The 26,079-nt window shown below is 43.1% G+C and overlaps 1 protein-coding gene across 2 annotated transcripts in view; it reads right to left on the reverse strand.

The window, feature by feature from the left end:
- Positions 1–26,079, reverse strand: part of FAM13C (family with sequence similarity 13 member C) — a 153,036-nt gene that overhangs the window by 43,226 nt on the left and 83,731 nt on the right. For both annotated transcript variants that reach the window (XM_045291628.1, XM_004701101.3), the window contains exon 5: positions 15,675–15,738. In XM_045291628.1, the coding sequence (XP_045147563.1) occupies positions 15,675–15,738 (64 nt within the window). The remainder of the gene's footprint in view (positions 1–15,674; positions 15,739–26,079) is intronic.

Below are 26,079 nucleotides of genomic sequence, written 5' to 3' on the forward strand. Positions count from 1 at the left end.
GAGAATTCTGTGAAACCCTACCACATCCACCCTACATTCCTGATCCTGCCCCTTTAGACTTCTTTTTTCCTTCCTAAAACTCAAAGAATATTTCCATGGAACGCATTCTGAGGCCCTGAAGGTGTGCTGAGGTCAGATGAATCAGAGGTCACAGAATTCATTAGGGAGCACGAGGGAAGTGGGAATGCATGTCCAGAAGCGAACAGACCGAGATGAGGGCTATGCTGAGAAGCAACAGCGTCACATTGTGATCTTTGTTTCATAAAGGCACCTATCATTCCATACTTACACTTTTTGACTTACTCTTGTGCTTTTTTATTTGTCCACTTGTATATTAGCTCTTTCCAATTCCATAAAAGCTGGAGCCATGCCCTCACTGTTCATTATTGTATACCAGCACAATATGCAGCCCAGTAGACGGGCAATTAGAGGCTGACATTATATATTATTTTTGTTTTTATGGACCTTTTAGGGAGCATGTTTGAAGTACCTCCTGATGATCCACGATCAAAGCTCCTTGCTGCTCTGGCTCAGACACGTAAATGAAAATTTGAGAATCACTGGAGGAGGGAGACGTCCATTAAAGAGGTGCACTCCCAGGCAGCCCCCAACCCCAGACATTCTCATTCTCCCCAGAGATTTCAAATGGGGTCATTTTCTTTATTTTTACTTTTATATCCCATGTTGATCCCTATATCTCATTTACATTTCTCATCACCCGCCCAGCCCGCGCCCCCCCACTCCCAAACACATCCCCAAACCTTCTTGCCACGTGAACTTTGTCCCTGGACAAGTGCGGAACCTCTCATCTTAAATGGTTGATTATGCCAAGGAGTGTGAACCTTCTCAGGGCTGATGTTCACCTTAAGACCTAGCCACCATTTGGGTAAAAACTGAGCCACAGGGATCAGGTTAGTTCCAGGCCTGAGGATGACTGAGGGCCATACTGTCAGCTTATACCAGTCTCTGACCAGTAAGCTGTATTAACATTATATTGTGAAATGTGTTCCACATTTTTCTCCACCTCTACCTTCAGAGGTGACCCCTTTCAGAACAGTTGGGAGTGGTCGCTAAGAGCCGCCTAGGTCTTCTGCTCTCAGGGTCATGCAGTTTGAGGACTGAGTAGTCCATTGACTAATTGCCTCTGTGAGTCTGATTTTCTTCACTCTTCTTGGCTCCAGACAAGTTGCACGTTAGCTGGCCACTGATGATCTATGAAAACCCCAACCACTACCCAGAACTTTCGGAGGTAGAACATGTTCTCTGTGGACTCTGTTAGGCTAACTGACTTTGATGTCCCCAGACTACAACTCTGAATCCCTAGGCTCAGCAATTCATTCCCTCAAGGTGTTTGGTCATGCCTAACAAGTTTTTCAGAATGATGTCCCCTGTTTGCTCTACTTTATCGATGGCTATATTATCAGCATATGTAAATACATATGGAGAACTATCCTCGCCAAAGCTACATATGATGGGGCTTCACAAATCATGACTAAAAAGGAATTGAAAGACAATAGAATTTCTCCACCAACTCTTTGAAGCCTCCTGGTATTCTCATGGGTATAGGTCCATTTTCCTTTCCAGGCCTGTTGAAGACTTAACATTCCCTATTTGTGAAAAGTACAAACAAATCTGTCTTGGAAGAAGTGCAGCCAGACTGCTCTTTGTAGGCAAGGACGGTGAGACTTTGTCTCACATGCTTTGGACATGTTATTCAAGAGAGACCATTCTCTGGAGAAGGGCATCATGCTTGGTAGAGAGGCAGCGAAAAAGAGGCAGAGTACCAAGGAAATGGATTGACACAGTGGCTGCAGCAATGGGCTCCAGCATCGGAACAATTGGTGAGGAGGGTTTGGGACTGGGCAGTGTTTTGTTCAGTTGTCGACAGGGTTGCTATGAGTCAAAACTGACTTCACAACAACAGTGGTGAATTAGAACCCAATTTCCTGGATTGACTCAATTGCCTACTCTGGCTTCCTACGGGCTCCAGCTGCTCTGAGTCCTGACACTTTCATTAGCCTTTCGCTTCAATCTCCCTTTGAGAGCTGGATCCTCAGACCAAGGATGTATAAATAGGTTGAAGTGCTTAAAATCACAGCTGCATAACCTCCTGAACTCCCGTGGCCATACTCTGGATAGTCCTGCCAAAAGAAGTGGGACTTCATCCAACATGGATGGCTACAAGATAAAGTCAAATTCACCAGGCTCCTGTGCTTATGGGACATTTGGAAAAGCTCTTTGGGGACTGTGCTGTTCTGTCCCAGCATGCTTAGGGCCAAGTCTAACTTAAGGACCATTTACCTTAACTCAGCCCACTCCAGCTTCTATCAGCTCAGACTCGTGAGAGCTTGCTTGCATATCCACCCTAACGGAGAAATAGAAGAGCCCTCTATTCACAATTGGACTCAGTCTGATTCTCCTGATATCCAGTAATCCAGATCAACTTTCCTTTCAGCCAAACGATGCCATCTTGGGAGGGACAGTCTTCGCCTAACTCTAGGTCTTTGTTATGTTCACTTTTTAAAGTAAATAATTTTTTTAATCCAACCTATCCAGACAGCTTTATAAGCAGATGTAAAAGGGCTCAAGACTGAGCTGCTCTGCATAAGACATTAAAAATAGAATCTATCTCATTTACAATTCATCGAATGGGCTTCAATGCCTGTGTGGTTAATATTACTTAAGTCATCGAAAAGCAAAGACACTGAGATTCTTTTTTTAAGAACATCAATTATACCACAAGGACTTAAGTTCACAAATGTGTGGTTATTTTGTGTAGGCAATTTTTGTTCTAATGCCTTTTAGCCCTGGAAAATGTTCTAATTAAAATCCCAAATCTGTCATTGCCTCATTCTTTGACCCTGAGAAAACCACCTATGTTGGCCTGTTTTCCTGATCACCCTAAAGTCCTTCAATTTCTTGAAATGTAACAAGTAACCATCACCCTGAAAATCATAAAACCACATGCCGTTTAAAACAAAATATCTACTTAAGTTATGGAGGAGTTATGAGGGGGCGCTAACTGCTAGGCCAGCAGTTTGAACCCAGAATCTGATCCTTGGGATAAAGATTATGCTACATGGTCCTGTAAACAGATCTACATCTTCAGGAACCCCCTAGAGAGTCCCTATGACTCGGAATAAGCCTGCTGTAGTGTTTTCTGATATGCCTTTGAGGATGAAAGTGTGCCTGACTCGAGCCATGGTACTTCCCACTGCCTCATACGCATGCGAAAGTTGGACACTGAATAAAGAAGACCGAAGAAGCATGGGTGCACTTGAACTGTGGTGCTGGAGAAGAGTACTGAAAGCCCCGTGGACTGCCGAAAGGGCAAACCGATGTGTCTGGGAAGGGGTACAGCCAGAGGGCTCCTTATAGGCAAGACTTCATCTTACAGACTTTGGCGAGCCCAGTCCCGGGAGAAGAACGTCATGCTCAGTAAAGTAGAAGACAGAGAAAGAGAAGGCGGCCCGCAAGGAGAAGATTGACACTGTGGCTGCAACAATGAGGACAATTTTAAGGCAGGCACAGGCCAGGGAAATGTTACCTTCAGTTGAGCCCAGAGAAACCATAGGTCAGAGCCAACTCGATGGCCCCTAACAAAACAGCAACACCTAGGTTGTACAAGTGCACACCTTGCGTGATTTTAAACCACAGAACATCCTGTTCTCTTTGAATGACTGCTATGGTAGTTACATAATGTGGTAGTTACATAATCTGGTGTCAATTTGAGGCTTAAGAATGAAGGGGGAGGGTTAGCCTGTCAATCAGGTCACAGCTTGATGGCCTCATTTGGAAGCACTAAGGAGATAAATAGCTCACTGGAGGTGGGACACACGCACACTCCCTGCAAAACATTCCTCCTGACAAGATACGTGGAGCTACGCTACAGCCCTGGAGGCGAAGGAGTCACGTGGAGACCCCTGCCAGTGCTGAGATGCTGCCACTGCCACTGGATCCACAGGACTTTCCACCCACTGGCCTGTGATCTTCCTGTGTTTGGTGTCATTGCATGTGCTGCATGAGTCTGAAGAGGACTTTATAGATTGTATCGGACATATGGTCTAACAATGGACTTATGGACTTGAACTGGACTGGGTTGGAATGTTTTCTCAATATTCAATTGTTCATGTGTATTAAACTCTTATACACACGATTGTCTATGAATTTGTTTCTCTAGTCAACCCAGACTTGTTGGAGCACACATAGTCTGGTGTCAATTTGGGACTATTAAGAGTGAAGGGGTGGAGTTTTAGCCTATCAATCAGGTCGCAGATTGATGGCCTCATTTGGAGGTGCTATGGAGATAAATAGCTCACTGGAGGCCAGGCTTGTCTTCCTGCTGAAAAGCCACATGGAGATCCCTGGAGCTGGAGGAGCCACGTGAAGACCCACACCAGTGCTGAGACGCTTCCACCGCCACTGCAGCCACAAGACTGTCCAGCCACAGGCCGGTGATCTTCTTGCATTCTGTGTCATTGCATGTGTTGCATAAGTCTGAAGAGGAAATTATAGACTGGTATCAACATATGGGCTAATATCAGACTTATGGACTTGATGTAGACTGGGCTGGGATAATTTCTTCATATACAATTACTCTTTGGTATAAAATTCTCTATTACACACATGAGTGTCTATGAATTTGTTTCTTTAATCAACCCAGACTAACACAACTACCTCTTGACCAACATACAGATTCCATATAAGCATAATTAAATGTTCTGCACTTCCATTGTTCACAAAGTTGCGTAGTTTGTTAGAGTTGGCATAGATGAATGCTTTTGTCTCGTCAATAAAATCCAGATAAGCGTCTTTCTACTGTTCTCTGCTTTCGGTCAAGATCCATCGGATATCATATTCTTCTGAAATCATTCTCTGCTTGTGAACTTGGCTTGGTAATCTGGCAGTCCCTTGTCAATGTATTGCAACTGTTTTTAAATTATCTTCAGTGTGTGATTTTACTTGCAAGTGATATTCATGATATCGTTTGATGATTTCCACATTCTAATGGATCACCTTTCTTCAGAATGGGCACACATATAGATCTCTTCCATTCAGTGGCCAGGAAATTCGTCTCCCACATCTTTGGCATATGAGCGAGTCCCTTCAGTACTACTCCATCAGTTGGTTGAAACACTGCACTTGGCATTTTGTGGATTACTGGAGCCTTGTTGTTCACCAATGCCTTCAGTGCCGCTAGGGTATCGTCTGTCAATGAGGTCAAGCTGTTAATCATGTGCCAGCTCCTGAAATGACTGACCATCAACCAATTGTTTTTTGTTACATTTAACCAGTCTTTCTTGGACTAGTTATCAATGCTATCCTATTGCTGATAGCATTGTATATCAGTTTGGATCTTGAAATGTTCTTTATGGTGATGAATGAAATGCTGTTTCCCTTGAAGAGGTTATTCCCAGCATAGTAGACCACATGATTGTCTGATTCAAAATGCCAACATACCCCGTTCTCAGCTGATTAATGCACAGGGTATCAAACTTTATGCATTCTAATTCATTTTTAAAACAACTTCCAATTTTGCTAATTCATATTTTGTACATTCCCCATTTCTATTATTAAAAACTGTTTCTTCTAATTTCAAGTCATCAGTAAATAAAGGTCCTAAATGCTTGGCTCCATCCACATCACTAGGGTAGACTTCATTGAGGAGACGGCTTTGCCTTGTAGCATTTTGAGTGCCTTCACACTTGAAGAGGAGCCCTGGTGGCATAGTGGTTATGTGTTGGGCTGCAGTCCGTACAGTTGGCGGTTTGAAATCACCAGCAGCTCCATGAGCGAAAGACTGGGCTTTCTACTCTTCTCGCGTAAATACTTACAGTCTAGGAACCCCACGGCTGGTCACTATGAGTCAGCATTGACTCAGTGGTGTTGAGTCTGGTTTTTTTGGGTCAAACTTGAGGAGATAATTTTTGAGCTTTATATCAGACAATATTCCAGGGCTATTCATAAGGTTTTCAGTGGATTTTTTTTTAGAATCAGACAATCATACTTATCTTCATAATTTGTCATAATCTGGAATCTCTGCTGAATCCTGTCTATTATGGATGACCGCGCTGGTGGTTGAAATACCAGTGGCATAGTTTCCAGCATCATGGTAGCCACAGTAGAGCAAACTGACAGATGAACGGTGGGTCTTTAGCTTTATGATAAACTCACTACATTGTTCATCTTTTCCTCCCTTTGCTACAAAGCAGTAGGACTACAACACAACGTGATATTTGGGAGTCACGGTGCTAGATAAGGTCTGTCAAGCTAGCCATGTGAGTGAAAGAAATGAGTAGAATGAAGAGGAATAAATTAAAAATGTGATCAACAAGGAAGTGGATAGAGATTTCATGCCAGAAGAAAGAGCAGGGACTGATGGAGGAGCTCTTGTGTAATGGTGAGGATGAGGAAGACAAAACAAGTGGGCTTGGTAATGCTACATCTTGTCACAAGTACTCTACTTAGCCCAACATTTCGGAAGTTTTCCCAACAGGTAAGAATATGGGTAGCTACTGGCATAGCTTCCCCCTTTCTGCCAACACGACTCGAAATGTTTGAACTGTGGTCAACGGATATGACCCTTCCTTGTGTGATCTATTAGAATGCTGGACTCTCTTCAGGTGACTGTACTCCTATTTTGGAGGGCATTCTCTACTATACTACTGGGCAGTGTTAGGGCAGCATTCAGAGTGGATGTTAACAGAGGGTATGAAGCAAGTTGCATGTTGTGTTTTCTGGGAGGCATCTTTAAGGTGGTGTGACTTACGACTTCATCCTTTAGTAGAAGGTGTGACTTACGACTTCATCCTTAGTTTTCCTTGGGAGTTTGGTTGGCTATTCTTCGCCAGCACCACAATTCAAATACACCATAATTATGGTGTTAGTGAGGAACATGGAAAGTACCATGTACTGCCAAAATAACAAACAAATATATCTTACAAGAAGTTAAGTCAGAATACTCCTTAGAGGCAAGGATGGCGAGACTTCGTCTCTTGTACTTTGGACACGTTATCAGGAGAGAGTCGTCCTTGGAGAAGGACGTCATGCTTGGGAAAGTAACAGGGCATGGAAACGAAAATCTTTGATCAGATGAATTGACACAGCAGCTGCACCCATGGGCTCCAGTACAGGAACAACAGAGAGGGTGCCACAGCACCAGGCCGTGTTTTGCTCTGTTGTACATCGGGGTACTATGGGTTGGACCAACTTGATGGCACCTCACAACAGCATCGTTAGCGAAAGACAAAACCCATGCCTCCATCAGTCACACACAGTCAATTTGGTAGAAGCGAGAAGACTTGCTTTGACTTCTGGACTTTTTTGGCTTCTGGCTCTGGAGTCTACACTTGGCTCGCCTCTGTCTGACCTTCGAATTTGAGACCGAACAGCACCAACAACCAACGGAGACATTTCATAAAGTTCCATGAGGTTCTGTGGGACATGGCAGTGAGTCACAGAACCCAGGAGCGTAAGGGAAGATACTCAAGGGAGGACTTGGGAGGAAGGAGAGCATTTTGGAAGAGTTGGACATTTGGGACATCTTTAATCTCTAACTCCTTAGGACAAGTTTGGTCTCAATTCTGCTAAAACAAATTATTGCTACAGTATTTCCCTGAGGGTGAGTTCTACAGGCCTTGGAAACAAGCAGCTCTGTTGGGTGGCTGCTTATGAACAAAGGGACAGAATAAAACCAGCCTACCAATACTGCCCTGTCCAGGTGGCGTAATAGTTATGTGCTGGGCTGCTAACCATAAGGTCTGCAGTTCAAAACCACCAGATGCTCTGTGGGACAAAGACAGGGTTTTCTACTCACATAAAGCTACAGTCTCAGAAGCCCAGAGGGTCAGGTCTACTCTTACCTCTAGGGTCGTTATGAGTCTGCACTGACTTGATGGCAATGAGTGAGTTTACAAGGGGTTCCGAGAGTTTATTTGGTGCAGCTCATTGGGATTGAAAACTAGGATTCAAATCTTGACTGTATTAGCTATAGTATCCTCAAACACACAGGTGACAGATTTGTTTTAAGAATGAAATAAATTATAGGACAGCATTCTAGTTGAGTAAACATCAAGCTTTCTCTACAAGAAACCTTGGTAATGAACAGGGTCTCTTTATCTCAACTCGGAAAAATTATATCAGAAGAGTGCCTGTGGCTTCCGATGACAGTCCAGCAGGGAAACTGTCATGGAGCAAATCCCCGGAGATCAGTATTATCCAGCCTCAAATTTGTTTACCCATCTTCTAACAACAGCACTCCCAGCTCAGCCATTAGAATTTAGAAATTTATGCCCTGCGGTTCAGGAATGGGCACGTGACCAAAGTCAGACAGACGAGAATCAAGGACAGGGGCTTCTTGGAGCTGGGAAAAGGAAAGACTAGTTCCGCTGTGTGGTAGGCAGAACCCTAACGATGGCCCCCAAGGTTCCCATCTTCTTGTAATTCAATCAAGTACTAATCCAGGCGCTGCCGTGAAGGGATTAGGCAGGTATAATTAATGGTGCACATCTGAGAGCTGGCAGCCTGGCTCAATCAGGTGAGGATATTAGCAGCAGAGTGTTCTCAGTTTGTAGCAGAAGAGGATGTGAAGAGAAATTAGGCGTGCTGGTGCTGGATCACAGAAGAAGGGGCCATCTAACAGAGCACATACCCAGCCCCTGGAATCTAAAAGCAGCCTGCAGCTGTCAGCCAACTAAGAAATGGGGAGCTTATTTCTTCCACCGCAAAGAACAGATTTTGGCTAAGAACCTAGCTTACCTGATCTTTTATTTCAGCTTTTAGAAGCTTTCAGGAGTGAACTCTTCAAAGCTACCCAGATTCCTAAGCTACCTCCTTACTATGTGCTAATAAAAAAACCAAACTCATCGCCATTGAGTAGATGCTTGCTCATAGCGACCCTCTAGGTCAGGGTAGAACTGCCCCTGTGAGTTTCTGAGACTTTAACTCTTTATAGCAGTAGAAAGCCCTGTCTTTAAAGCCACTAAGTTGTTTGCAATTTGTTAAATACTAATCAAAAACTGTTGTTGTTGTTGTTGTTAGCTGCTGTCAATTCAGCCCTGACTCATGGCAATCCTGATTGCAACAGAAGGGAACACTACCTGGTCCATGATCATTGGTCTCTCAGAGCATAGGTTTTCAGCCTATAAAAACCAGGCCTTTTTTGCTGGTTTCTCTTAGTGAATCTTTTTGCAGCATCCTTGCTACACACAAGCCTGACAGATAGAGGGTGGCTGCACTTGAGGTGCATTGGCGAGGGATGAAATGAGGATCTTCAACAGGGAAGGCAAGAATTTTACCCACACCAGCACATGCTACCATGATTAGCTGTAAACAGAATGTGTTCCTGGAGAGGTGCCTAAAGATGAAGTCAATACAGGAGAGCCGAACCAAGAGGTGGGAAGAGACAGCATCCACATGGCACATTTATAATCCCGGGGTCTCATCAAGCATGAGGCCTATCCAGATCTCAAACTTTCAGCAGTGTGATCTAATACATTCCTGTTATTGTTGAAGCCAGGTTGAATTGATTTTCAGTCACAGGGAGAGAATTATAGCTATGTTAAAAAAATTGATTCTCAACTTAAGGCCCCGCCCTATCTACTGGGTTTGTATTTGAATAAAGAAATCCTGTTGCATGGAAGAAGTACACCAGTATGTGTGACCACGAGCTGTCAAAGGGATCGGGTGTCAGGCATCAAGGAACAAGAAATCATGTCATTGTAAAGGTGGGTGAGTGCAGAGTGGAGACTCAGAGTCCATCAGTAGGCAACTGAACACCCCTTGCTGAGGGGTTGTGGGGAGGAGACGAGCCAATCAGGGTGCAGGGTAGCAACGATGAAACATATAACTTTCCTCCAGTTCTTAAATGCTTCCTCCCCCCACTATCATGATCCCAATTCTGCCTTGCAAATCTGGCTAGACCAGAGGATGTACATTGTACAGATAGCAACTAGAAACACAGGGAATCCAGGACAGATGACTCCTTCAGGACCAGTGGTGAGAGGGGCGATGCCTGGAGGATGAAGGGAATGTGGGGTAGAAGAGGGGAACCAATTACAAGAATCTAAGTATAGCCTCCTCCCTGGGGGAGGGACAGCAGAGGAGAGGGCGGAGGGAGACGTCGGACAGTGTAACTAATGACAAAACTGTAATAATTTATGAATTATGAAGGGTTCATGAGGGAGGGGGAGTGGAGAGGGAGGGGGAAATGATGAGGGCAACAAATATACATATGTGCTTGACACAATGGATGTATGTATGGACTGTGATAAGAATTGTACGAGCCCCCAATAAAATAAATAAATAAATAAATAAGAAATCCTGTTGCCTATTTTTACAGAAATAACATGATTCAACTAAATCAAAAGGACTAAAAGTTTTTCAAGGCCTGTTGCTAGACTATTTTCTCAAAACTAAAACAATCCCATTGGATAGCCGCATCTTGAACGAAACCGTGTCATCTTAGTGTGATATGCCTTCACTGCACACAAAGATACACATGCTAAATCTACGGCATGTAATAGCGCCCCCCTGGGGATGTGGAAACCATCCATGGGGGAATGCAAAAGCAGGTAACTGTACGTTCTCCTGGATTATGGGGTACAGTACAAAAAGCTTTCCTTGCACAGGGCAGGGGGTGGGGTGGGGGGTCTGGCTCTCAGTAATTTTTTTTAAGGGAGTGGTAGGCCAGAGAAGTGTGGTAACCTAAGTGCTAAACTATGGGTGGCAATGAAAAGAATCAAATCATCCGTCCACAGACACATGTGGACATGGACATAAGCATATACACGGATAAATGTTCCTCTCTTAATAACCTGAAGTGATTAACCTCAGGCATCTTCAAATAGACTTTACAGAGGAAGACATCTTTCATGTTGAAGCTGACATTGAACTAGGATGAAAATGTAATTCCACAAACAAGGGTAGGCACCATGTGAATAAAAAAAGATACATTTTCCCAATGAATTTCAGGCAAATCAAAGATCCTTTTTATATTCAGCTACATAAAACAGACGCCCCCCGATCAGACTAAGACTCTGACTACAAAGCCAAGATTTGGCTTCTTATTTGGGTATTAGTGACTGCTGAGCATTTGTCGCGTGCTAGTAATTTATTACTCTTCCTGAAAATTCCCGTAATATTCCTAAGAATGTTGTGCCCTGGTGATGGAAGTTTGGACCCAGCTTTCGAGTGTATCTGATCTCCGGCTGCTCACCCTCCTTTCCTCGGATTCTCCAGCAACCAAGAAAAGCAAAAATCTAGAAACCACTTCGCTATTTTTATCATCAAAACGAAATGTCAGAGCAGGCAGTGAGTTAGCATGTATCTCTAAAACGTCTTGTAAAATCGGTCCACCCTATTCTATAAACTCAGAATATATTTGAAATAATATTATTTTCACTAATGAGATTCTATTATCCTCTTACTCTAAATAATGAAAAAAAACAAAAAAACCCCAAACCGAACAATATATGGCATCAGAGGCCTTGCACCTGTCAGCCTCTTACAGATATGTTAGGTTCGATTGGCTACTGGACGAAATGATATAGCTAGTGTGACTGTGTCAACGTTTCTCATGAAGAAACACTGTGGTCAGAATTTTCTCCCCTTCAGAAATCATCTCCTTTCCCTAAGCTCTTTGCTCAAAAGAGTTTTAGCCAAGGGCACGCAGGGCTCAATCCTCATGGTTGGGTGAACCTTTTTTACCCTCCTCCTGCATGTTAGACAATACCATCATCCTCCCTGATTCTGCGAAAGGAACCCTGGTAGCACACTGCACTAACCATTGGGTTATCCATCTCAAAGTCAGCAGTTTGAACCCACTAATCGCTCCCTGGGAGAAAGATGAGGCTCAGCTCAGAAACCGAAAGGGGCAGTTCGACTCCGCCCTGGGAGGTGGCTAGGAGTCAAAACTGGCCGGAAGGCAGTGAGGGTGTGCAGGGCTCAGTGACATCTGTCTGGGTTGTTTCTTCTTTTCCACCCACGATCCCTTTCCCATTCAGTGATTTCGTTCCCCAGGCTGATGACCACAATTCCTCCACCCCTGGGACTGAATACCATTTCTGTTTCCTTTGGCTGCCCGTATCATCAGGTTGCCATACATTTTGAAGATTTCAAACCTAATCCAATCTCTATCTCTCCTATGCTGACCTACAGCTGAGTTTATAGGAAAGTTTTGGATTCCACTATGCTCTTGCAATCAATCACCCCACTGGGACCTCTTATCCAGTGGAAACCCTATGTAAGGGAGATCAGAGCTGCGTTCAGTTAGATTCTGGGTACATAACAAAAGCCAGCACTCTTGCTTAGAAGCATTTGCCACATTGATCTCATATGGTGTGGCCACCTTGAAACCCCCACCACTAGAGTTGCAAGACTCTGATGAGTGGGCACAAGATACGGGCACACTTTCCAGGGCTGAGCATCTGCTTCTTTGTACGTGACAAGTAGGTGAAACCATTTAGGCAAGTTTGTTTTTTTAAGATTGGCCAATCAGCTCCTTCTGCCTGGGAAGAATCATTTGTCCAGTTGGCTCATGAGAGCACGCAGCAGCTTCACCATCACCAAACCTCAAAGCCCGTTGCCTTGTGGCTCACCATACCTCCAGGACCATTGGCTTTCCGGTAAAAGGCAAAACAGATACATTCGCATTCATTCTGTTGACAGTTGCTTTATCCAAAAGTTCAATACAGAATGTTATTGAAGTACCTCTCAGATAATAAGATCAAATATTTTTCTTAGCACAGAGACCACGGTTTTTTTTTATGGTGATCATAGCTTCTATAGAATCACCCTGTGAGAGCTGGTTTGGGAAAGTATAAAATTACATTCCTGTAACCCACACGGGTAGTTCCAACCTGTCCTAAGGGTCGCTGTGAGTCAAAATTGACTCGATTGCAAGAATTTGGTATGTGTTTGGATGGCATTGTCCCAGAGACAGAGCGGTCTCAAGGTGGCCCACACGGGGCTCCCCAGGTGGTCATGGCTCCTTTGGGGAATGTTGTCTAATAAGAGCTTAGTAAGGATGCAGGGAAGCGCTGACTAGAAGAAATCACAAATTGGTATGTGGGGTGTTGGCAACATTCTGCTTCTTGACCCAGGTACTGGGTGTACATTTTGTACACATTCAGCTATACCTACAACTTTTTTACTCTTCTCCAGGCTATTTCAATTTTGAATAAACATATTAAAGCTAAGTCTCCCCTTAGTGTCTCAGAGTATTCTGGCGCTTAACAAATATTAGTAGGGGCTATTCTTTAAAGCCATTTAGTAGTCAGTAAGTGAAGAACCACTTGGAGAAGTTCCATTCACATGACCCACACTATAGGAAACTTCACCACTGAGCCACGAGACCTCATGATAAATGGAGAGATTGTCATTGTCACAAACTTCCTTTCACTGGGATCCATGATCAATTCTCATGGAACCAGCGGTCAAGAAATCAACCACATCTACGGCAAAAGACCTGCTTGAAGTGTTAAAGAGAAAAGATGCCACTCTGAGGCCTACCGATTTTCAGTCACTTCTTATGCAGGTCAAGGACAGACAGTGAGTAAGGAAGCCTGCAGAAGAATGGGTGCATCTGAAGTATGCGATTAGCAACTGATATTGGAAGTACTTGGCTTTGCGGACTCACCGCCAGCAGGCAGAGAGAGACTGCATTTCACATACTCCAGAAACGTTGTCGGGAGAGACCAGTCCTTGGAGAAGGACACCGGGCTTGGTAAAGAATCAGTGAAAATGGTTCAAACAGAACAATTGGGAGCAGGGCACGGCGGGGGCAGGGGGCTGTCACTATGAGCTGGAGCCGACTTGACAGTGCCCCACATCACCCACATTGGATGAGTGTGAAGCTGGACCTTCCCGCCTGGTCCCCCTCCTCCTCTGCTGCCCCCTTCTCTTGTCTCCAAGGTCGCTTCCAGTTTCTCAATTTTTGATCACAACAGAAACAGCATTGAAGAGTAAGAATCTGCACATAGAGTTTCCCCCTAGAATGGAAAGAAACCCATCCGGAGCGTATGCACCCACATTCCACCACACAAGCAGGTGGATCAGCAGCGCCACTTCATGGAAAAACCCACTGCCATTGAACCCATGCTGACTCCTAGCGACCCTCTGGAGTTTCTGCAACTGTCAGTTTTTACGGGAGCCTCATCATCTCCTGAGCAATGACTGGTGGGTCTGATCCACTGACCTTGAGGTGAGTAGCCCAATGCCTAGCCCACAGTGCCTTCAAGGAAAGGGCACTTTTAGCACAGGGCACTCCCTGCTTGGTCAGATTCACGTCTCGAGCCCAGGTTGTGAGCTAGCAGCACATTCCATGTCATTTACAAACTCTATAGCGTGGAGGACTACAGAAAACCCGATTTTCAAGTAGAACCTCTTTCGCAGCAGCGATTTAGAAATGCCCAAGTAATAGCGGCATCCCCGTCTGTTTCTGGCTCACAGTTCAGGGTGCCTCCAAAATACAACCCATCACCAGGCGACTCTTGTAAGCACCTCATTTTTCTAGTCACTGATGTCAAAATAAACCATTGCTTCTTTACAACTAGCATTTTGCTCATTCGCAGAGGCAGACAGCTGTGTGCATTGATTCAGGCTCTTGCCTCGATTTTCTTCAACTCTTTTTCACTCTTGTTACCACAAGTGAGACTGTGAAGTGTGAAGGCTGTCTCTAGGCACACAGACATAACAAGCAGCATGCGGCGATGTTATCTTTCAGACATTTGGTGTTTTTTTTTTTTTACAACTTCAGTTATTTAATAACCGAGTTGCACCAGGCAGTTGGTTAACCTTTGACCACTGGTTTCTGCCAAGTTCTAAAGTAAAAAAATAAAAACGAAGCCACTTAAATTCAGTGAAATACTTTTGAAGAGGATGGCAGAAGGTTGCACCCTAAACACGCCAAATAAACAACTTGCCCAAAGCCCATCATTTCTCGGCCAATTGTCTGGACATCAAATTGCATTATTCTCTTTGCTATGATCCTAATCAGACATATCACCCACTACTCCTTAATTAGATAACGAGGGGAAAAGAAACTAGACAGGGTATTTTAAACCAAGGTCTGAAGCCAAGACATTCATAACAACATGGACTCTAATTATATTTTACATTATATTGATTTCCAACAGCATAATTAATTTATGAAATTCAGAGGAAATCTAGGGCAAGCTAATTAGCAGGGTGATGTGCTGTTTGATGGGAAACCACTTGGATTCAGAATTACGACTTTGTGTTTCGAAGTACACCGTGAAAACCCAGTTAAAAACACCAAACTCTTATCATGCTCAGTGGGTACACAGTAGGCTTGATGATGTTAGAGGCTGAAAGAGTCATTAAGAAAAAAAGCAGAGATGGGGAGATGTAGAAAAAACAAGATGAAGAGAAAAATCTCACAACTCTTCACCGACAGCCCTCACGACGTGAGCAGAATGAAATGCCTGCTGGGCTTGGTACAAGGCTAACGCATGAGGAGCAGTCTTGGGTGCCTTATTCAGAGCAAGAAAAGAAATAGGAAGAACAAAACAAAAACAAAAAACAACCAACATTACCAATGGAACAAAATTCACTTCAGAGCAAAACTACTTAAAAGTGGTATACAGAAAGAAGTCCTAGAACTGTGAAAAGAAGACTAAAGTCCTGAATTAACCACCAACAATGAGCGCACCTACCTCATGCACGTCCTGTTGGGTTCCCAAAGCATCCTTTGGCCAAATGGCTGCCCTCTGGTCCAGTCTACAAAATACAAAGGAAAGGGATTTCCGTTGAAAAGAAGTCTTTTGACGATGCACATTTGACTGGTGGCTAGGACTCTGGCCAGGCCCACTGAGTGTAGGATAAAACTCAAACTCCATTTAATGACTTTCAAACTCTTACACCGTTTGAACTTGACCTGCCTTTCTGGCCCCACCTCTATCTCATGGTCCTCTACCCGACTTCAGTCTCCCTGGACTTCTCTCTCTGTTTCCTGAACAAGTAGTGTTGTTCAAGCTTTTGTGCTTTGCTGGTTCCTGGGCCAGCATTGCTCTGGACCCAGATCATTAGATGACTGACTCTTCTCATCTTTTCTACATCAGCGAACCTCCTAAGTCACCTTTGAAAGGAGACCTCTTGACCTAGAAACACTCCCTTCTTGTTGTTCGATCACATCTTCCTTTTATATTTCTCACTATTGGAAAGCATATGCTTGTGTGCATGTGTGCTTTCCACACTAAAATCTAAACTCCAACCCTGCCCCCAGTTATTATAGGTCCATTTTCTATACTGCTAAATCCTCAGTAAAAGGCCAGACCTATTACAATCAAGCCGAACTCCCAACAACCCATTAGGAAAGAGTACAACCTGTCATGCAGGGTTTTCCAGGCAGGAACTCTTTAGAGAAGCAGACTGCCTCATCTTTCGTTGTTAGAGTGATTGGTGGCTGCACACGTCTGACCTTTTAGTTAGCAGCCCATCCTTAATGCACTAAACCACCAGGGCTCCTCCAAAATTCAGTACTAGTACAGATTAGTGCACCTTGTACCCAACTGCATGGCTGGGTTCTGTTTGGAAGACACTATCTTAAGTTAATGCTGATAAAATTTAATTCCTCTTGCCCGTTCTTACATTTTTTTAGTTTTCTTTATTGCCTGCTATCTGGTACAACATTGAATGTGTGTAAATGACCATCTTAGCCTGATAACATCGGCAAACCATGCACTGCAACATTGGATGTAGCATAATTTACTGTATGTAGCATATATTAATAAGGATAAAATATCCCCTGCCAGTAAGTGAATTCTGACTTATAAAGCCTCGATACACTCACTACTATTGCATCAATTCTGACTCATAGAGCCTTTATAGGGCAGGGTATAACTGTCCTGGTGATTTTCTGAGTTCTGTAATGCTTGATGGAAAAAGAAAGCCTCCTCTTTATCCCAAACAGTGGGTAGGGATTAGAACTGCTGACTTTGAGGTTAGTAGCCCAACATGTAACCACTACACCACCAGGGATCCTCCATAGGATGGAGGAAACTTGCACCTTTGGAAGCTGTAAGTCTTCATTTTTCTTCTATAGATTAGCTGGTGGATTCAAAGTGCTGACCTCGGGGTCAGCATAACCCACACATAACCCGCTGAGCCACAAGGATAAAATGCACGAACATCAAACACATGTAGTCCTCAATCCTGCTAGTTGTGATTCAATGACACACAATGGGGACGACCCATAAACGTATTTTAAATGAATGAACACAATAAACAACTGTTACAGAAGGACACATGTGTTCACTGAAACCAGCTTTTGGAATCCCGTCCTATCTCAACAAACCATGAGGGTTATAGTAATCACTGCAGTAGTGAGACCAGTGGGCTTCCAAGCACCTCATTAACAAAAGAAGAAGAAGAAACAGGGAGGAGGTTTAATTAAGAAGGTGAAATCTGCTTTAAATAATCGACGTATACCCTCCTCCCTGGGGGATGGACAACACAGAAGTGGGCGAGGGGAGACACTGGACAGTGTAACATATGACAAAATAATAATAATTTATGAATTATGAAGGGTGCACAAGGGAGGGGGAGTGGAAGGGAGGGGGGAAATGAGGAGCTGATATTAAGGGCTCAAGTAGAAAGCAAATGATTTGAGAATGATGATGGCAACAAATGTACTTGACACAATGGATGGATGTATAGATTGTGATAAGAATTGTACGAGCCCCCAATAAAATGATTTTTTTTTCCTTTTTTTTTTTTTTTTTTAAACATTTTATTAGGGGCTCATACAACTGTTATCCCAATCCATACACACATCAATTGTGTAAAGCATATTTGTACATCATTTCTCAAAACATTTTCTCTCCATTTAAACCCCCGACATTAGGTCCTCATTTTTCCCCTCCCTCCCCGCTCCCCCCTCCCACATGAGCCCTTGATAGTTTATAAATGGGTATTTTGTCATATCTTGCCCTGTCCGACTTCTCCCTTCATCCACTTTTCGGTTGTCTGTCCCCCAGGGAGGAGGTCACACACAGTTCCATGTAATCGGTTCCCTCTTTCCTACCCATTCTCCCTTTACCCTCCCTGTTTTGCCACTCACACCACTGGTCCTATAGGGCTCATCCATCCTGGATTCCCTGTATTTTCAGTTCCTATCTGTACCAGTGTACCTCCTCTGGTCTAGCCAGTCTTGCAAGATAGAATTCGAGTCATGGTAGTGGGAGCGGGGAGGAAACCTTTAGGAACTAGAGGAAGGTTGTATTTCTCATCATTGTTACATCGCACCCTGACTGGCTCATCTCCTCCCCGTAACATGATTTTTTAAAAAACCCTCTACTTTGTATGCTTACCTCCAAACCATAACTTGTCAAATACTATATCCAATAATATCTATTATATAACATTTGAATTTTTCAACAGCAGTTTGCAAGCTGTTATAATAATAAGCATACTAAATTATAGTTATTATCCTTATTTTTAAAAAAGGTCAGCTATCATACTGAATAAAAGATTTAGTCATTGTTAAGTCATTTATAAAAAGATTTATTTTGGGATATAATTGTAATTATAAACTGCAATTATTTACATTTATTACTATGCCTAAGAGCCCTCGTGGTGTGTTGGGTTACATTTGGCAGCTAATCCCAAGGTCAGCCGTTCAAACCCACCACCCTCTTCTCTGGATAAAGATGTTGCTGTCTACTCCCATAAAGATTTACAGCCTTGGAAACCCTAGGAAGCAGTTCTATTGTGCCCTGTAGGATCACTATGAGTCAACTGACTCAATAGCAGTGGGTTTGGCTTAGTGAATATTATTCTAACTCAGTTTAAATCCTGTAGAAATCATACAAGTCTTCTGAGTGGTCAACAAGATTAATGATTTTGAAGGGCCATGATACACATTTCTAAATGGCACAAGCCCAACTTCTTCAAAATATTCATAAGACTACAACATTCTTTCAGTCCACTATCATTGGGCCTACTTAGCTGTAAAAGAGAATAAATTTCTGTGTTAAATCAATCCACTTGTCGTATTTCTGTTACAAAACCAAGAAACCCAATCACTGCCACTGAGTCCCTGCTGACTCACAGAGATCCCCTGGGGCTTTCTGAGACTGTCACTGGTTACAGGAGTAGAAAGTCCAGTTTTTCTCCCAAGGAGCTGCTGTTGGCAGTTTTAAGCACCTGGTGGTTTTGAACTATAGATTGTGGATCGCAGCCCAATACATAATACAGCCAAATATAGTTGAAAGGACTCTTGGGGACAGGGACATATCTATCTTACCCAGCAATATGTAAAAACATTCATTGGCCCATAATTCCTTTATAACCTTAAAGGGATTATCAAGCTGTATTTCTGCAGAAGTACAGTAGCACACACACACACAAAGGGAGAATTGTATGTGGGGAAGTACATTACCAATCTATACTTTTTAAACATAGATTTGTTTCAAAATTTGGTACCAATTGCCTATTGATAAATGATATAATTTTTTAAAAGTCTGTGCCGTCAAGTCAATTGGTAGAGACCATATATTATAGAGTAAAACTGCTCCAAGGAGCTCTGTGATATAGGCAATTACACATTGGGCTGTGAACTTCAAGGTCAGCAGTTTGAAACCACCAGCAACTCCACGGGCAAAAGATGAGGTTTTCTGTTCCACTAAAGATTTATAATCTTGGAATCCCACCAAAGTGGGAAGCCATGTAGGGGGCAGTTCTACTCTATCCTATAGGGTCACCATGAGTCAGAATTGACTACATGGCAGTGACTGAGCGAGTAAAAACTGCCCCATAGGCTTTTCAATGGTCAAATCTCTCTGGAGGAGTGATAGTTCAAACTATCAGTTAGCAGAGGAGTTCTTGACCACTGTACCACCAAAAGTACTTGCTGCTGAGAGATACCATATGTTGTTTTTAAATGCCATCGAGTCAGTCCCAATTGATAGGGATCCTATGTATAACACAACACTGCCCTGGCATGCCCCATCCTCACAATCTTTGCCTTCAGCCACTGTGTCGATCCATCTAGTCCAGGGTCTTTCTCATGTTCGCTGACCCTCTATTCCCCTAAGCATGATATGCTTCTGTCGGGCAGTTCTCTCCTAACAGCATGTCCAGAGTACCTGAGACAGTCTCAGCACTGCCACGCCTTCAGAGCATTCTGGTTATCCTTTCCCCAAGACAGACTTGTGGGTTCTTCTGGCAGCCAATGATACTCCAACTAGTCTTCAAATACATCATCATTCAATTGCATCAGTTCTTCTCCTGTCTTCCTTAGACAGGGTGCACCTTTTAAAAGCAGTTGTCAATACCGTGGTTTGGGTCAAGCTACCTAACTCCTCACAGTGATAACTCTGCTCTGTAACCTTTTACAGGGGGATTGTGCCTAATGCAATTTTGATTTCTTGATTGCTGCTTCCAAGAGCATTGATTATGCTCAAAGTCAAATACAATCCTTGACAATGAAATTACATTCTGTTTATCATGGTATTGTATATTGGTCTACTTGTGAGGACTTTTGCTGTCTTTACACTGAGTTGCAATCCATATCTTTGATCTCCATCAGCAAGTGGCCCAAGTCCTCCTCCAATTCAGCAAGCAAGGTGTGTCTCCTTGCTTTACACATTGTTAATGAGGCTTCCGCCAAACTTGAAGCCATGTTCTTCACATAGAAGTTTCTCAGATTACTCAGGTAGCACACCGATCAGTATGAGTCTGCATAGACTCGATGGCAGTGAGTATGGTGTTTGGTTATGCAGCTCGAATAAGTGTGGTGAAAGGGTACACGCTGCCATACACCTTTCCTGGTTTAAACCATAGAACATGTCCTTGTTTTGTTCAAAGGTGCGTCTCCTGGTCTATATACAGGCTTCCACATGGGCACAAAGAAGTGTTCTGGAATTCCCAGTTTAGAAAATGTTATCTATAATTTGCTATGACCCACAAAGACGAATGCTTTTGCATAGTCAATAAAAGACAAGCAAACCCTTCTGGTATTCTCTGCTTTCAGCCAAGATCCACCTGATGGCAGCAATGATATCTCTCATTCTGCACCCTCAGCTAAATTCAGCTTGATCCTCTGGCAGCCCCCTGTTGATGTACCACTGCTGCCATGTTTTAATTACCTCCAGTAACATTGTACTTGCAAGTGATGCTAATGATATTGAAAGATGATTTCTGTATTCTATAGGCATCACCTTTCTTTGGAATGGGTACAGGTATGGAAATCTTTCGCTCCATTAACTATCTGTCATTCAAATGGACATAGACTTGTGAGTGCTTCCAGCACTGAATAAGATTGTTCAAACATTTCAGTCACTATTCAGTCCATTTCCTGTAGCTTTGTTTTGGGCTAATGCAATCAGTGCAGTTTGGGTCTCTTTCCTCAATACCACGAGTTGTTGATAATTTGCTACACCTCTTTAAATGGCTTAACATCAACCAATGTCTTTGTTGAGTGACTTGGTATTCCTTCCAGCTTCTTTTGATACTCCCTGTCCCATCCAATGTTTTGCCCAAAAAACCCTCTCATCATGCAACTCTAAGTTTGAGCTTTTTAAAACTTTCTGTGGTAGCAGATAACAAATAAAAATTAGCAAGTAGCCAAGATTAATGGAAGAAATTGAAAACATAAAACCCTGTAATCACATTAATAGTGATCTATGAGTAGATGCACATACTGATAAAGCAAACTGAACAAGTGTGGGAAGGAGAATGGGACTATATAAGGGGGTACCCCCCCAAACCCAGAATTGCGTTGGGCAGAGTGGAGCTTTTGTAGCACACATTTTTCCTGCTAATCAAGCATCAAGCCACTTGCCCTGAGTTAGTGCACTCAGTGGCATCACCTGGGAAGGTTCTCTCTGGTCACAGTGAATTTTTTCATAAAAGCAGTTTTGCTTGAACCTCATTTTTTTTTTGAACCTCATTTTTTCATGATGGCCAAGAATCCAGGACAGATGATCCCTTCAGGACCAGTGCTGAGAATGACGATACTAGGAGGGTGGAGAGAGGGTGGGGTGGATAGGGGGAACTGATTACAAGGATCTACATGTAACCTCCTCCCTGGGGGATGTACAATAGAAAAGTGGGTGAAGGGAGACGTCAGACAGTGCAAGATATGACAAAATAATAATTTATAAATTATCTAGGGTTCATGAGGGAGGGGGAAGCAGGGAGGGAGGCGGAAAATGAGGAGCTGACACCAAAGGCTCAAGTAGAAAGCAAATGTTCTGAGAATGATGATGGCAACAAATATACAAATGTGCTTGACACAGTGGATGTCTGTATGGATTGTGACAAGAGTTGTATGAGCCCCTAATAAAATGATTTTTTAAAAAGATTAGAATGAAACTAATTTACACAGCTTGGGTGAGCTCACCCAGTTGCTGATAGTAGACCGGCAAAGAGGAAATGGAGAAGCAGGGACAGGAAGAGAAGTTTGGCAATGAAAAGGACAGAAATGGAACAGTAGCTAGATTTTCTCAAATGCACTTCTTTTTAAAGATGTTGCACAAATGATCTATTCCTGCCTGAAAGGTGGCCTAAACACACAAAAAACCGGGTCACACTGAAGCATTCCATCTAATCCTCTTGCCTCCATCCCCCCCTGCCAAACAATAAGGAAGGTGCCTACTCACATCTGTATCTAATGCATCCTTCTGGAAGGCCAAAGAGGAGTAGCTCAGTCAGTATGCTCTGGCAAGACTAAGAGAACTCTGATTTCTAGTTCTCCATACTCAGTGCATTCAAATCAATGCTGACTCACAGTGACCCTAAAGGAGAGCTGACCTGTCCTTAGGGGTTCTTTCTACTGAAGAGTGGAGGGTGGATCCAAACTGCTGACCTTTGGGTTAGCAGCCCAATGTGTAACCACTACACCACCAGGGTTTCTATTGCGACCACCACCACCATATAATCCAAAATAAAAACACTTCTCAATGGAAAACCAGAAAACCTAATTGTGTGATGAAAATTAAAGAAAATTCTCCTTTTTGTTATTGTTGGGTTTTTTAATCACTCAATCTTGAATAGCCCAATGAGGCATAACATTCCTAAAACAGTTCGTGTCTCTGCATTCCTGGAACGTTGAAGCATGTGCTGACTCAGCCTGTAGGGGCCCGGGCTGTGTTTTGGAATTCAAGCAGCAAAGCCAAATAATCATGAAGATGTTTTTCTTGGCCTGAGGATAGTGTCAACCCCAAAAACTGATAATTTGTGAAAAAGTAGTATTTTAACTAGGGGATTTAGATTTATATCTCAATTCTAACTATCCATAATTAAATTAACAGATGTTCGAAGAAAACTTTAGGGATTTTCCTTCTCTGTAGGTGCTATTTTCTAATTAGGCATCACATCAGATTCCACAAAGATGATTTACCACAAAATGAAAGATTCCCTCCTGGTGTTATTGTACACAAGATAAGTCTTCCTTCTCTTCGTGGAGCATGTTTCTAAGGAGAGCAACATAATGGAAAGCTTTCTTACGACAAATTCAAAAGGTGAGCTTTTTCAGCTATCAGAACTCGTTGGATATAACATAGAACATAGCATGGTGGACTGTATATATTTCATTCATATCCTATATTCTTCGCCTACCTACACCATAGTTCAAACGCATGAATTCTTTTCCTCTGTTCCTTATTCGTTGTCCAGTGTTCATGTGCATATCAGGCAACGGAAAATGCCACTGTGACATCTTTGCTGTTGAACACTTTAAAGAGGTCTCGTGCAGCAGATGTGCCCAGTGCAATATATCATTTGATTTCTTGGCTGCTACTTCCATGAACACTGAATGTGGGTCAAACTAAAACGAAGTTCTGAACAACAAAACTGTTTTCTCCACTTATCAAAATATTGTCTATTGGTCCACTTGGGAGGAGAGTGGCTGCCTTTACGTTGAGTTGCAATCGATGCCAAAGGTCGCCGTCTTTGATCTCCATCGGCAAGTTCCTCACGTCTTTCTCTCACTGAGCAAGCCTAGCTGTGTCACCTTGCTTCGGACACTGTTAACGAGCCTTCCCCCATCCCGTTCTTCATCATATGGTCCAGCTTCTCAGCTGAGATGGGTAGTATACACCTGGAATAATTACGGTGAAAGGGCATAATCCTGACACACACCTTTCCAGATTTTAAACCATGAAGTATCCTCTTTTTCTGTTGGAATGACTGTCTCTTGGTCTCTGCACAGGTTCCGCATGAACACCATGAAGTGGTTTCCAATTCCTACTCTCCACAAAGTTATCCACAGTTTGAGATGTTGATTGCCTTCGCACAGTCAATAAAACACAAGGAAGCCATCTTTCTTGTGTTCTCTGCTTTCAGTCAAGACCCATCTAATGGCAGTTAATATTATGCCTACGTCCACATCCTCTTCTGAATCCAACTTGAACTCTGGCAGCTTCTGGCTGCTGTAGTGCTACAACCAATTTTGAATTATCTTTAGCAAAATTTGACTAGCACATGATATTTAATGATATTGTTTTATATTTTCTCTACCTTTCTGTGGAATGGGAAAAAAATGATAAAATTCAATGAATTCACTTTTTTACCTAAAAGAGTCTAGAACAGAATTAAGTAGAGTAATAGATCATGGTTTTTATTTTAAGTAAGCAATATAATTATTCTACAAATAGTGATCTCTGAGCTTGTGTTAGTCTGGGTACTTTAGAGAAACAAATCCACAGAAACTGATATGTATAAGAGAGAGTTTTATATAAAGGTTAAGTGCACATCAAGAAACATCCCAATTCAGTGTTGCCAAAACCCACAAGTCCACCATTAACCCATATGTCCAACACCAATCCACAAAGTCCTCCTCCATCTCATAAAGCAGATGCAATGATGCTGACTACAGGAGGAAAGCTGAGTCAGTGAATGTGTAAGCATCTCAGTGCTGGCAGGGGTCATCACATGGGTGCTCCAGCACCCAGAGCTGCATCAGGGTAGGTCCATGTGGCTTCTCCTCAGGGATGTCTTGCAGGAAGTGAGCCTTCCCTGCTGAAGCAGGGAACTCACTAAGGCAGCTGCACCCTGGTCCAACCATCAGAAAGCAAGAGACCCGAGAACTAGAAAGGCGAGGCTCACTGAGCCATTTATCTCTCTGCCCTTCAATTAACCCATGTGTTTATCGGCCAGGTTGGCACAATAAACTCAGAGCTGAATTAATAAGACCCTGTCACATTCCTCTCCAGGAGCATCACTTTCTAAGGAATGGTGTTAAAGCACTCAGCTGATTTAACAAAGGTATTTCCACCCCTCACTATTATATTTACTCTGAAATGTCTCACTAGATGCCACATCTGTTTGAGAAATGTGGTAAAGTGAAGCCCTAGATCTTTTTTTTTGTAATAATTAAATGATTTTATGGGGGGCTTGTACAACTCTTATCACAATCCACACATACATCAAATGTGTCAAGGACTTTTGTACATTTGTTTCCCTCATCATTCTACTTGAAAGCTTGGTATCAGCTCCTCGTTTTCCCCCTCCTCCCCCACCCCCATGAAGCCTTGATAATTTATAAATTATTATTTTGTCATATCTTACACTGTCCGATGTCTCCCTTCACCCACTTACTCCATTGTCCATCCCCCAGGGAGGAGGTTATATGTAGATCCTTGTAGTCTGTTCCCCCTTTCTACCCCACCCTCCCTCCACTCTCCCGGTACTGCCACTCTCACCACTGGTCCTGAGGGTTCATCTGTCCTGTATTCTCGGTGTTTCTAGTTCCTATCTGTACTAGTGTACATTCTCCAGTCCAGCTGGATTTGTAAGGTAGAATTGGGATCATGATAGTGGGGGGGGGGGGGAGAAAGCATTCAAGAACTAGGGAAAATTGTATGTTTCATCATTGATACACTGCACCCTGACAGGCTCTTCTCCTCTCCGTGATCCTTCTGCAAGGGGATGTCCCATTGCCCAGAGATGGGCCCTGGGTCCACTCTCTGTACTCCCCCTCATTCACAATGCTATGTTTTGGTCTTTGATGCCTGATACCTGATCCCTTCGACGCCTCATGATCTCACAGGCTGGTGTGCTTCCTCCATGTGGGCTTTGTTGTTTCTCTGTTAGATGGCTGCTTGTTCATCTTCAAGC

The sequence above is a fragment of the Echinops telfairi genome, unplaced genomic scaffold, assembly GCF_000313985.2.
Source record: "Echinops telfairi isolate 266 unplaced genomic scaffold, ASM31398v2 ScPeMD7_70;HRSCAF=299, whole genome shotgun sequence".
In the NCBI taxonomy this organism is placed as follows: Eukaryota; Metazoa; Chordata; class Mammalia; order Afrosoricida; family Tenrecidae; genus Echinops; species Echinops telfairi.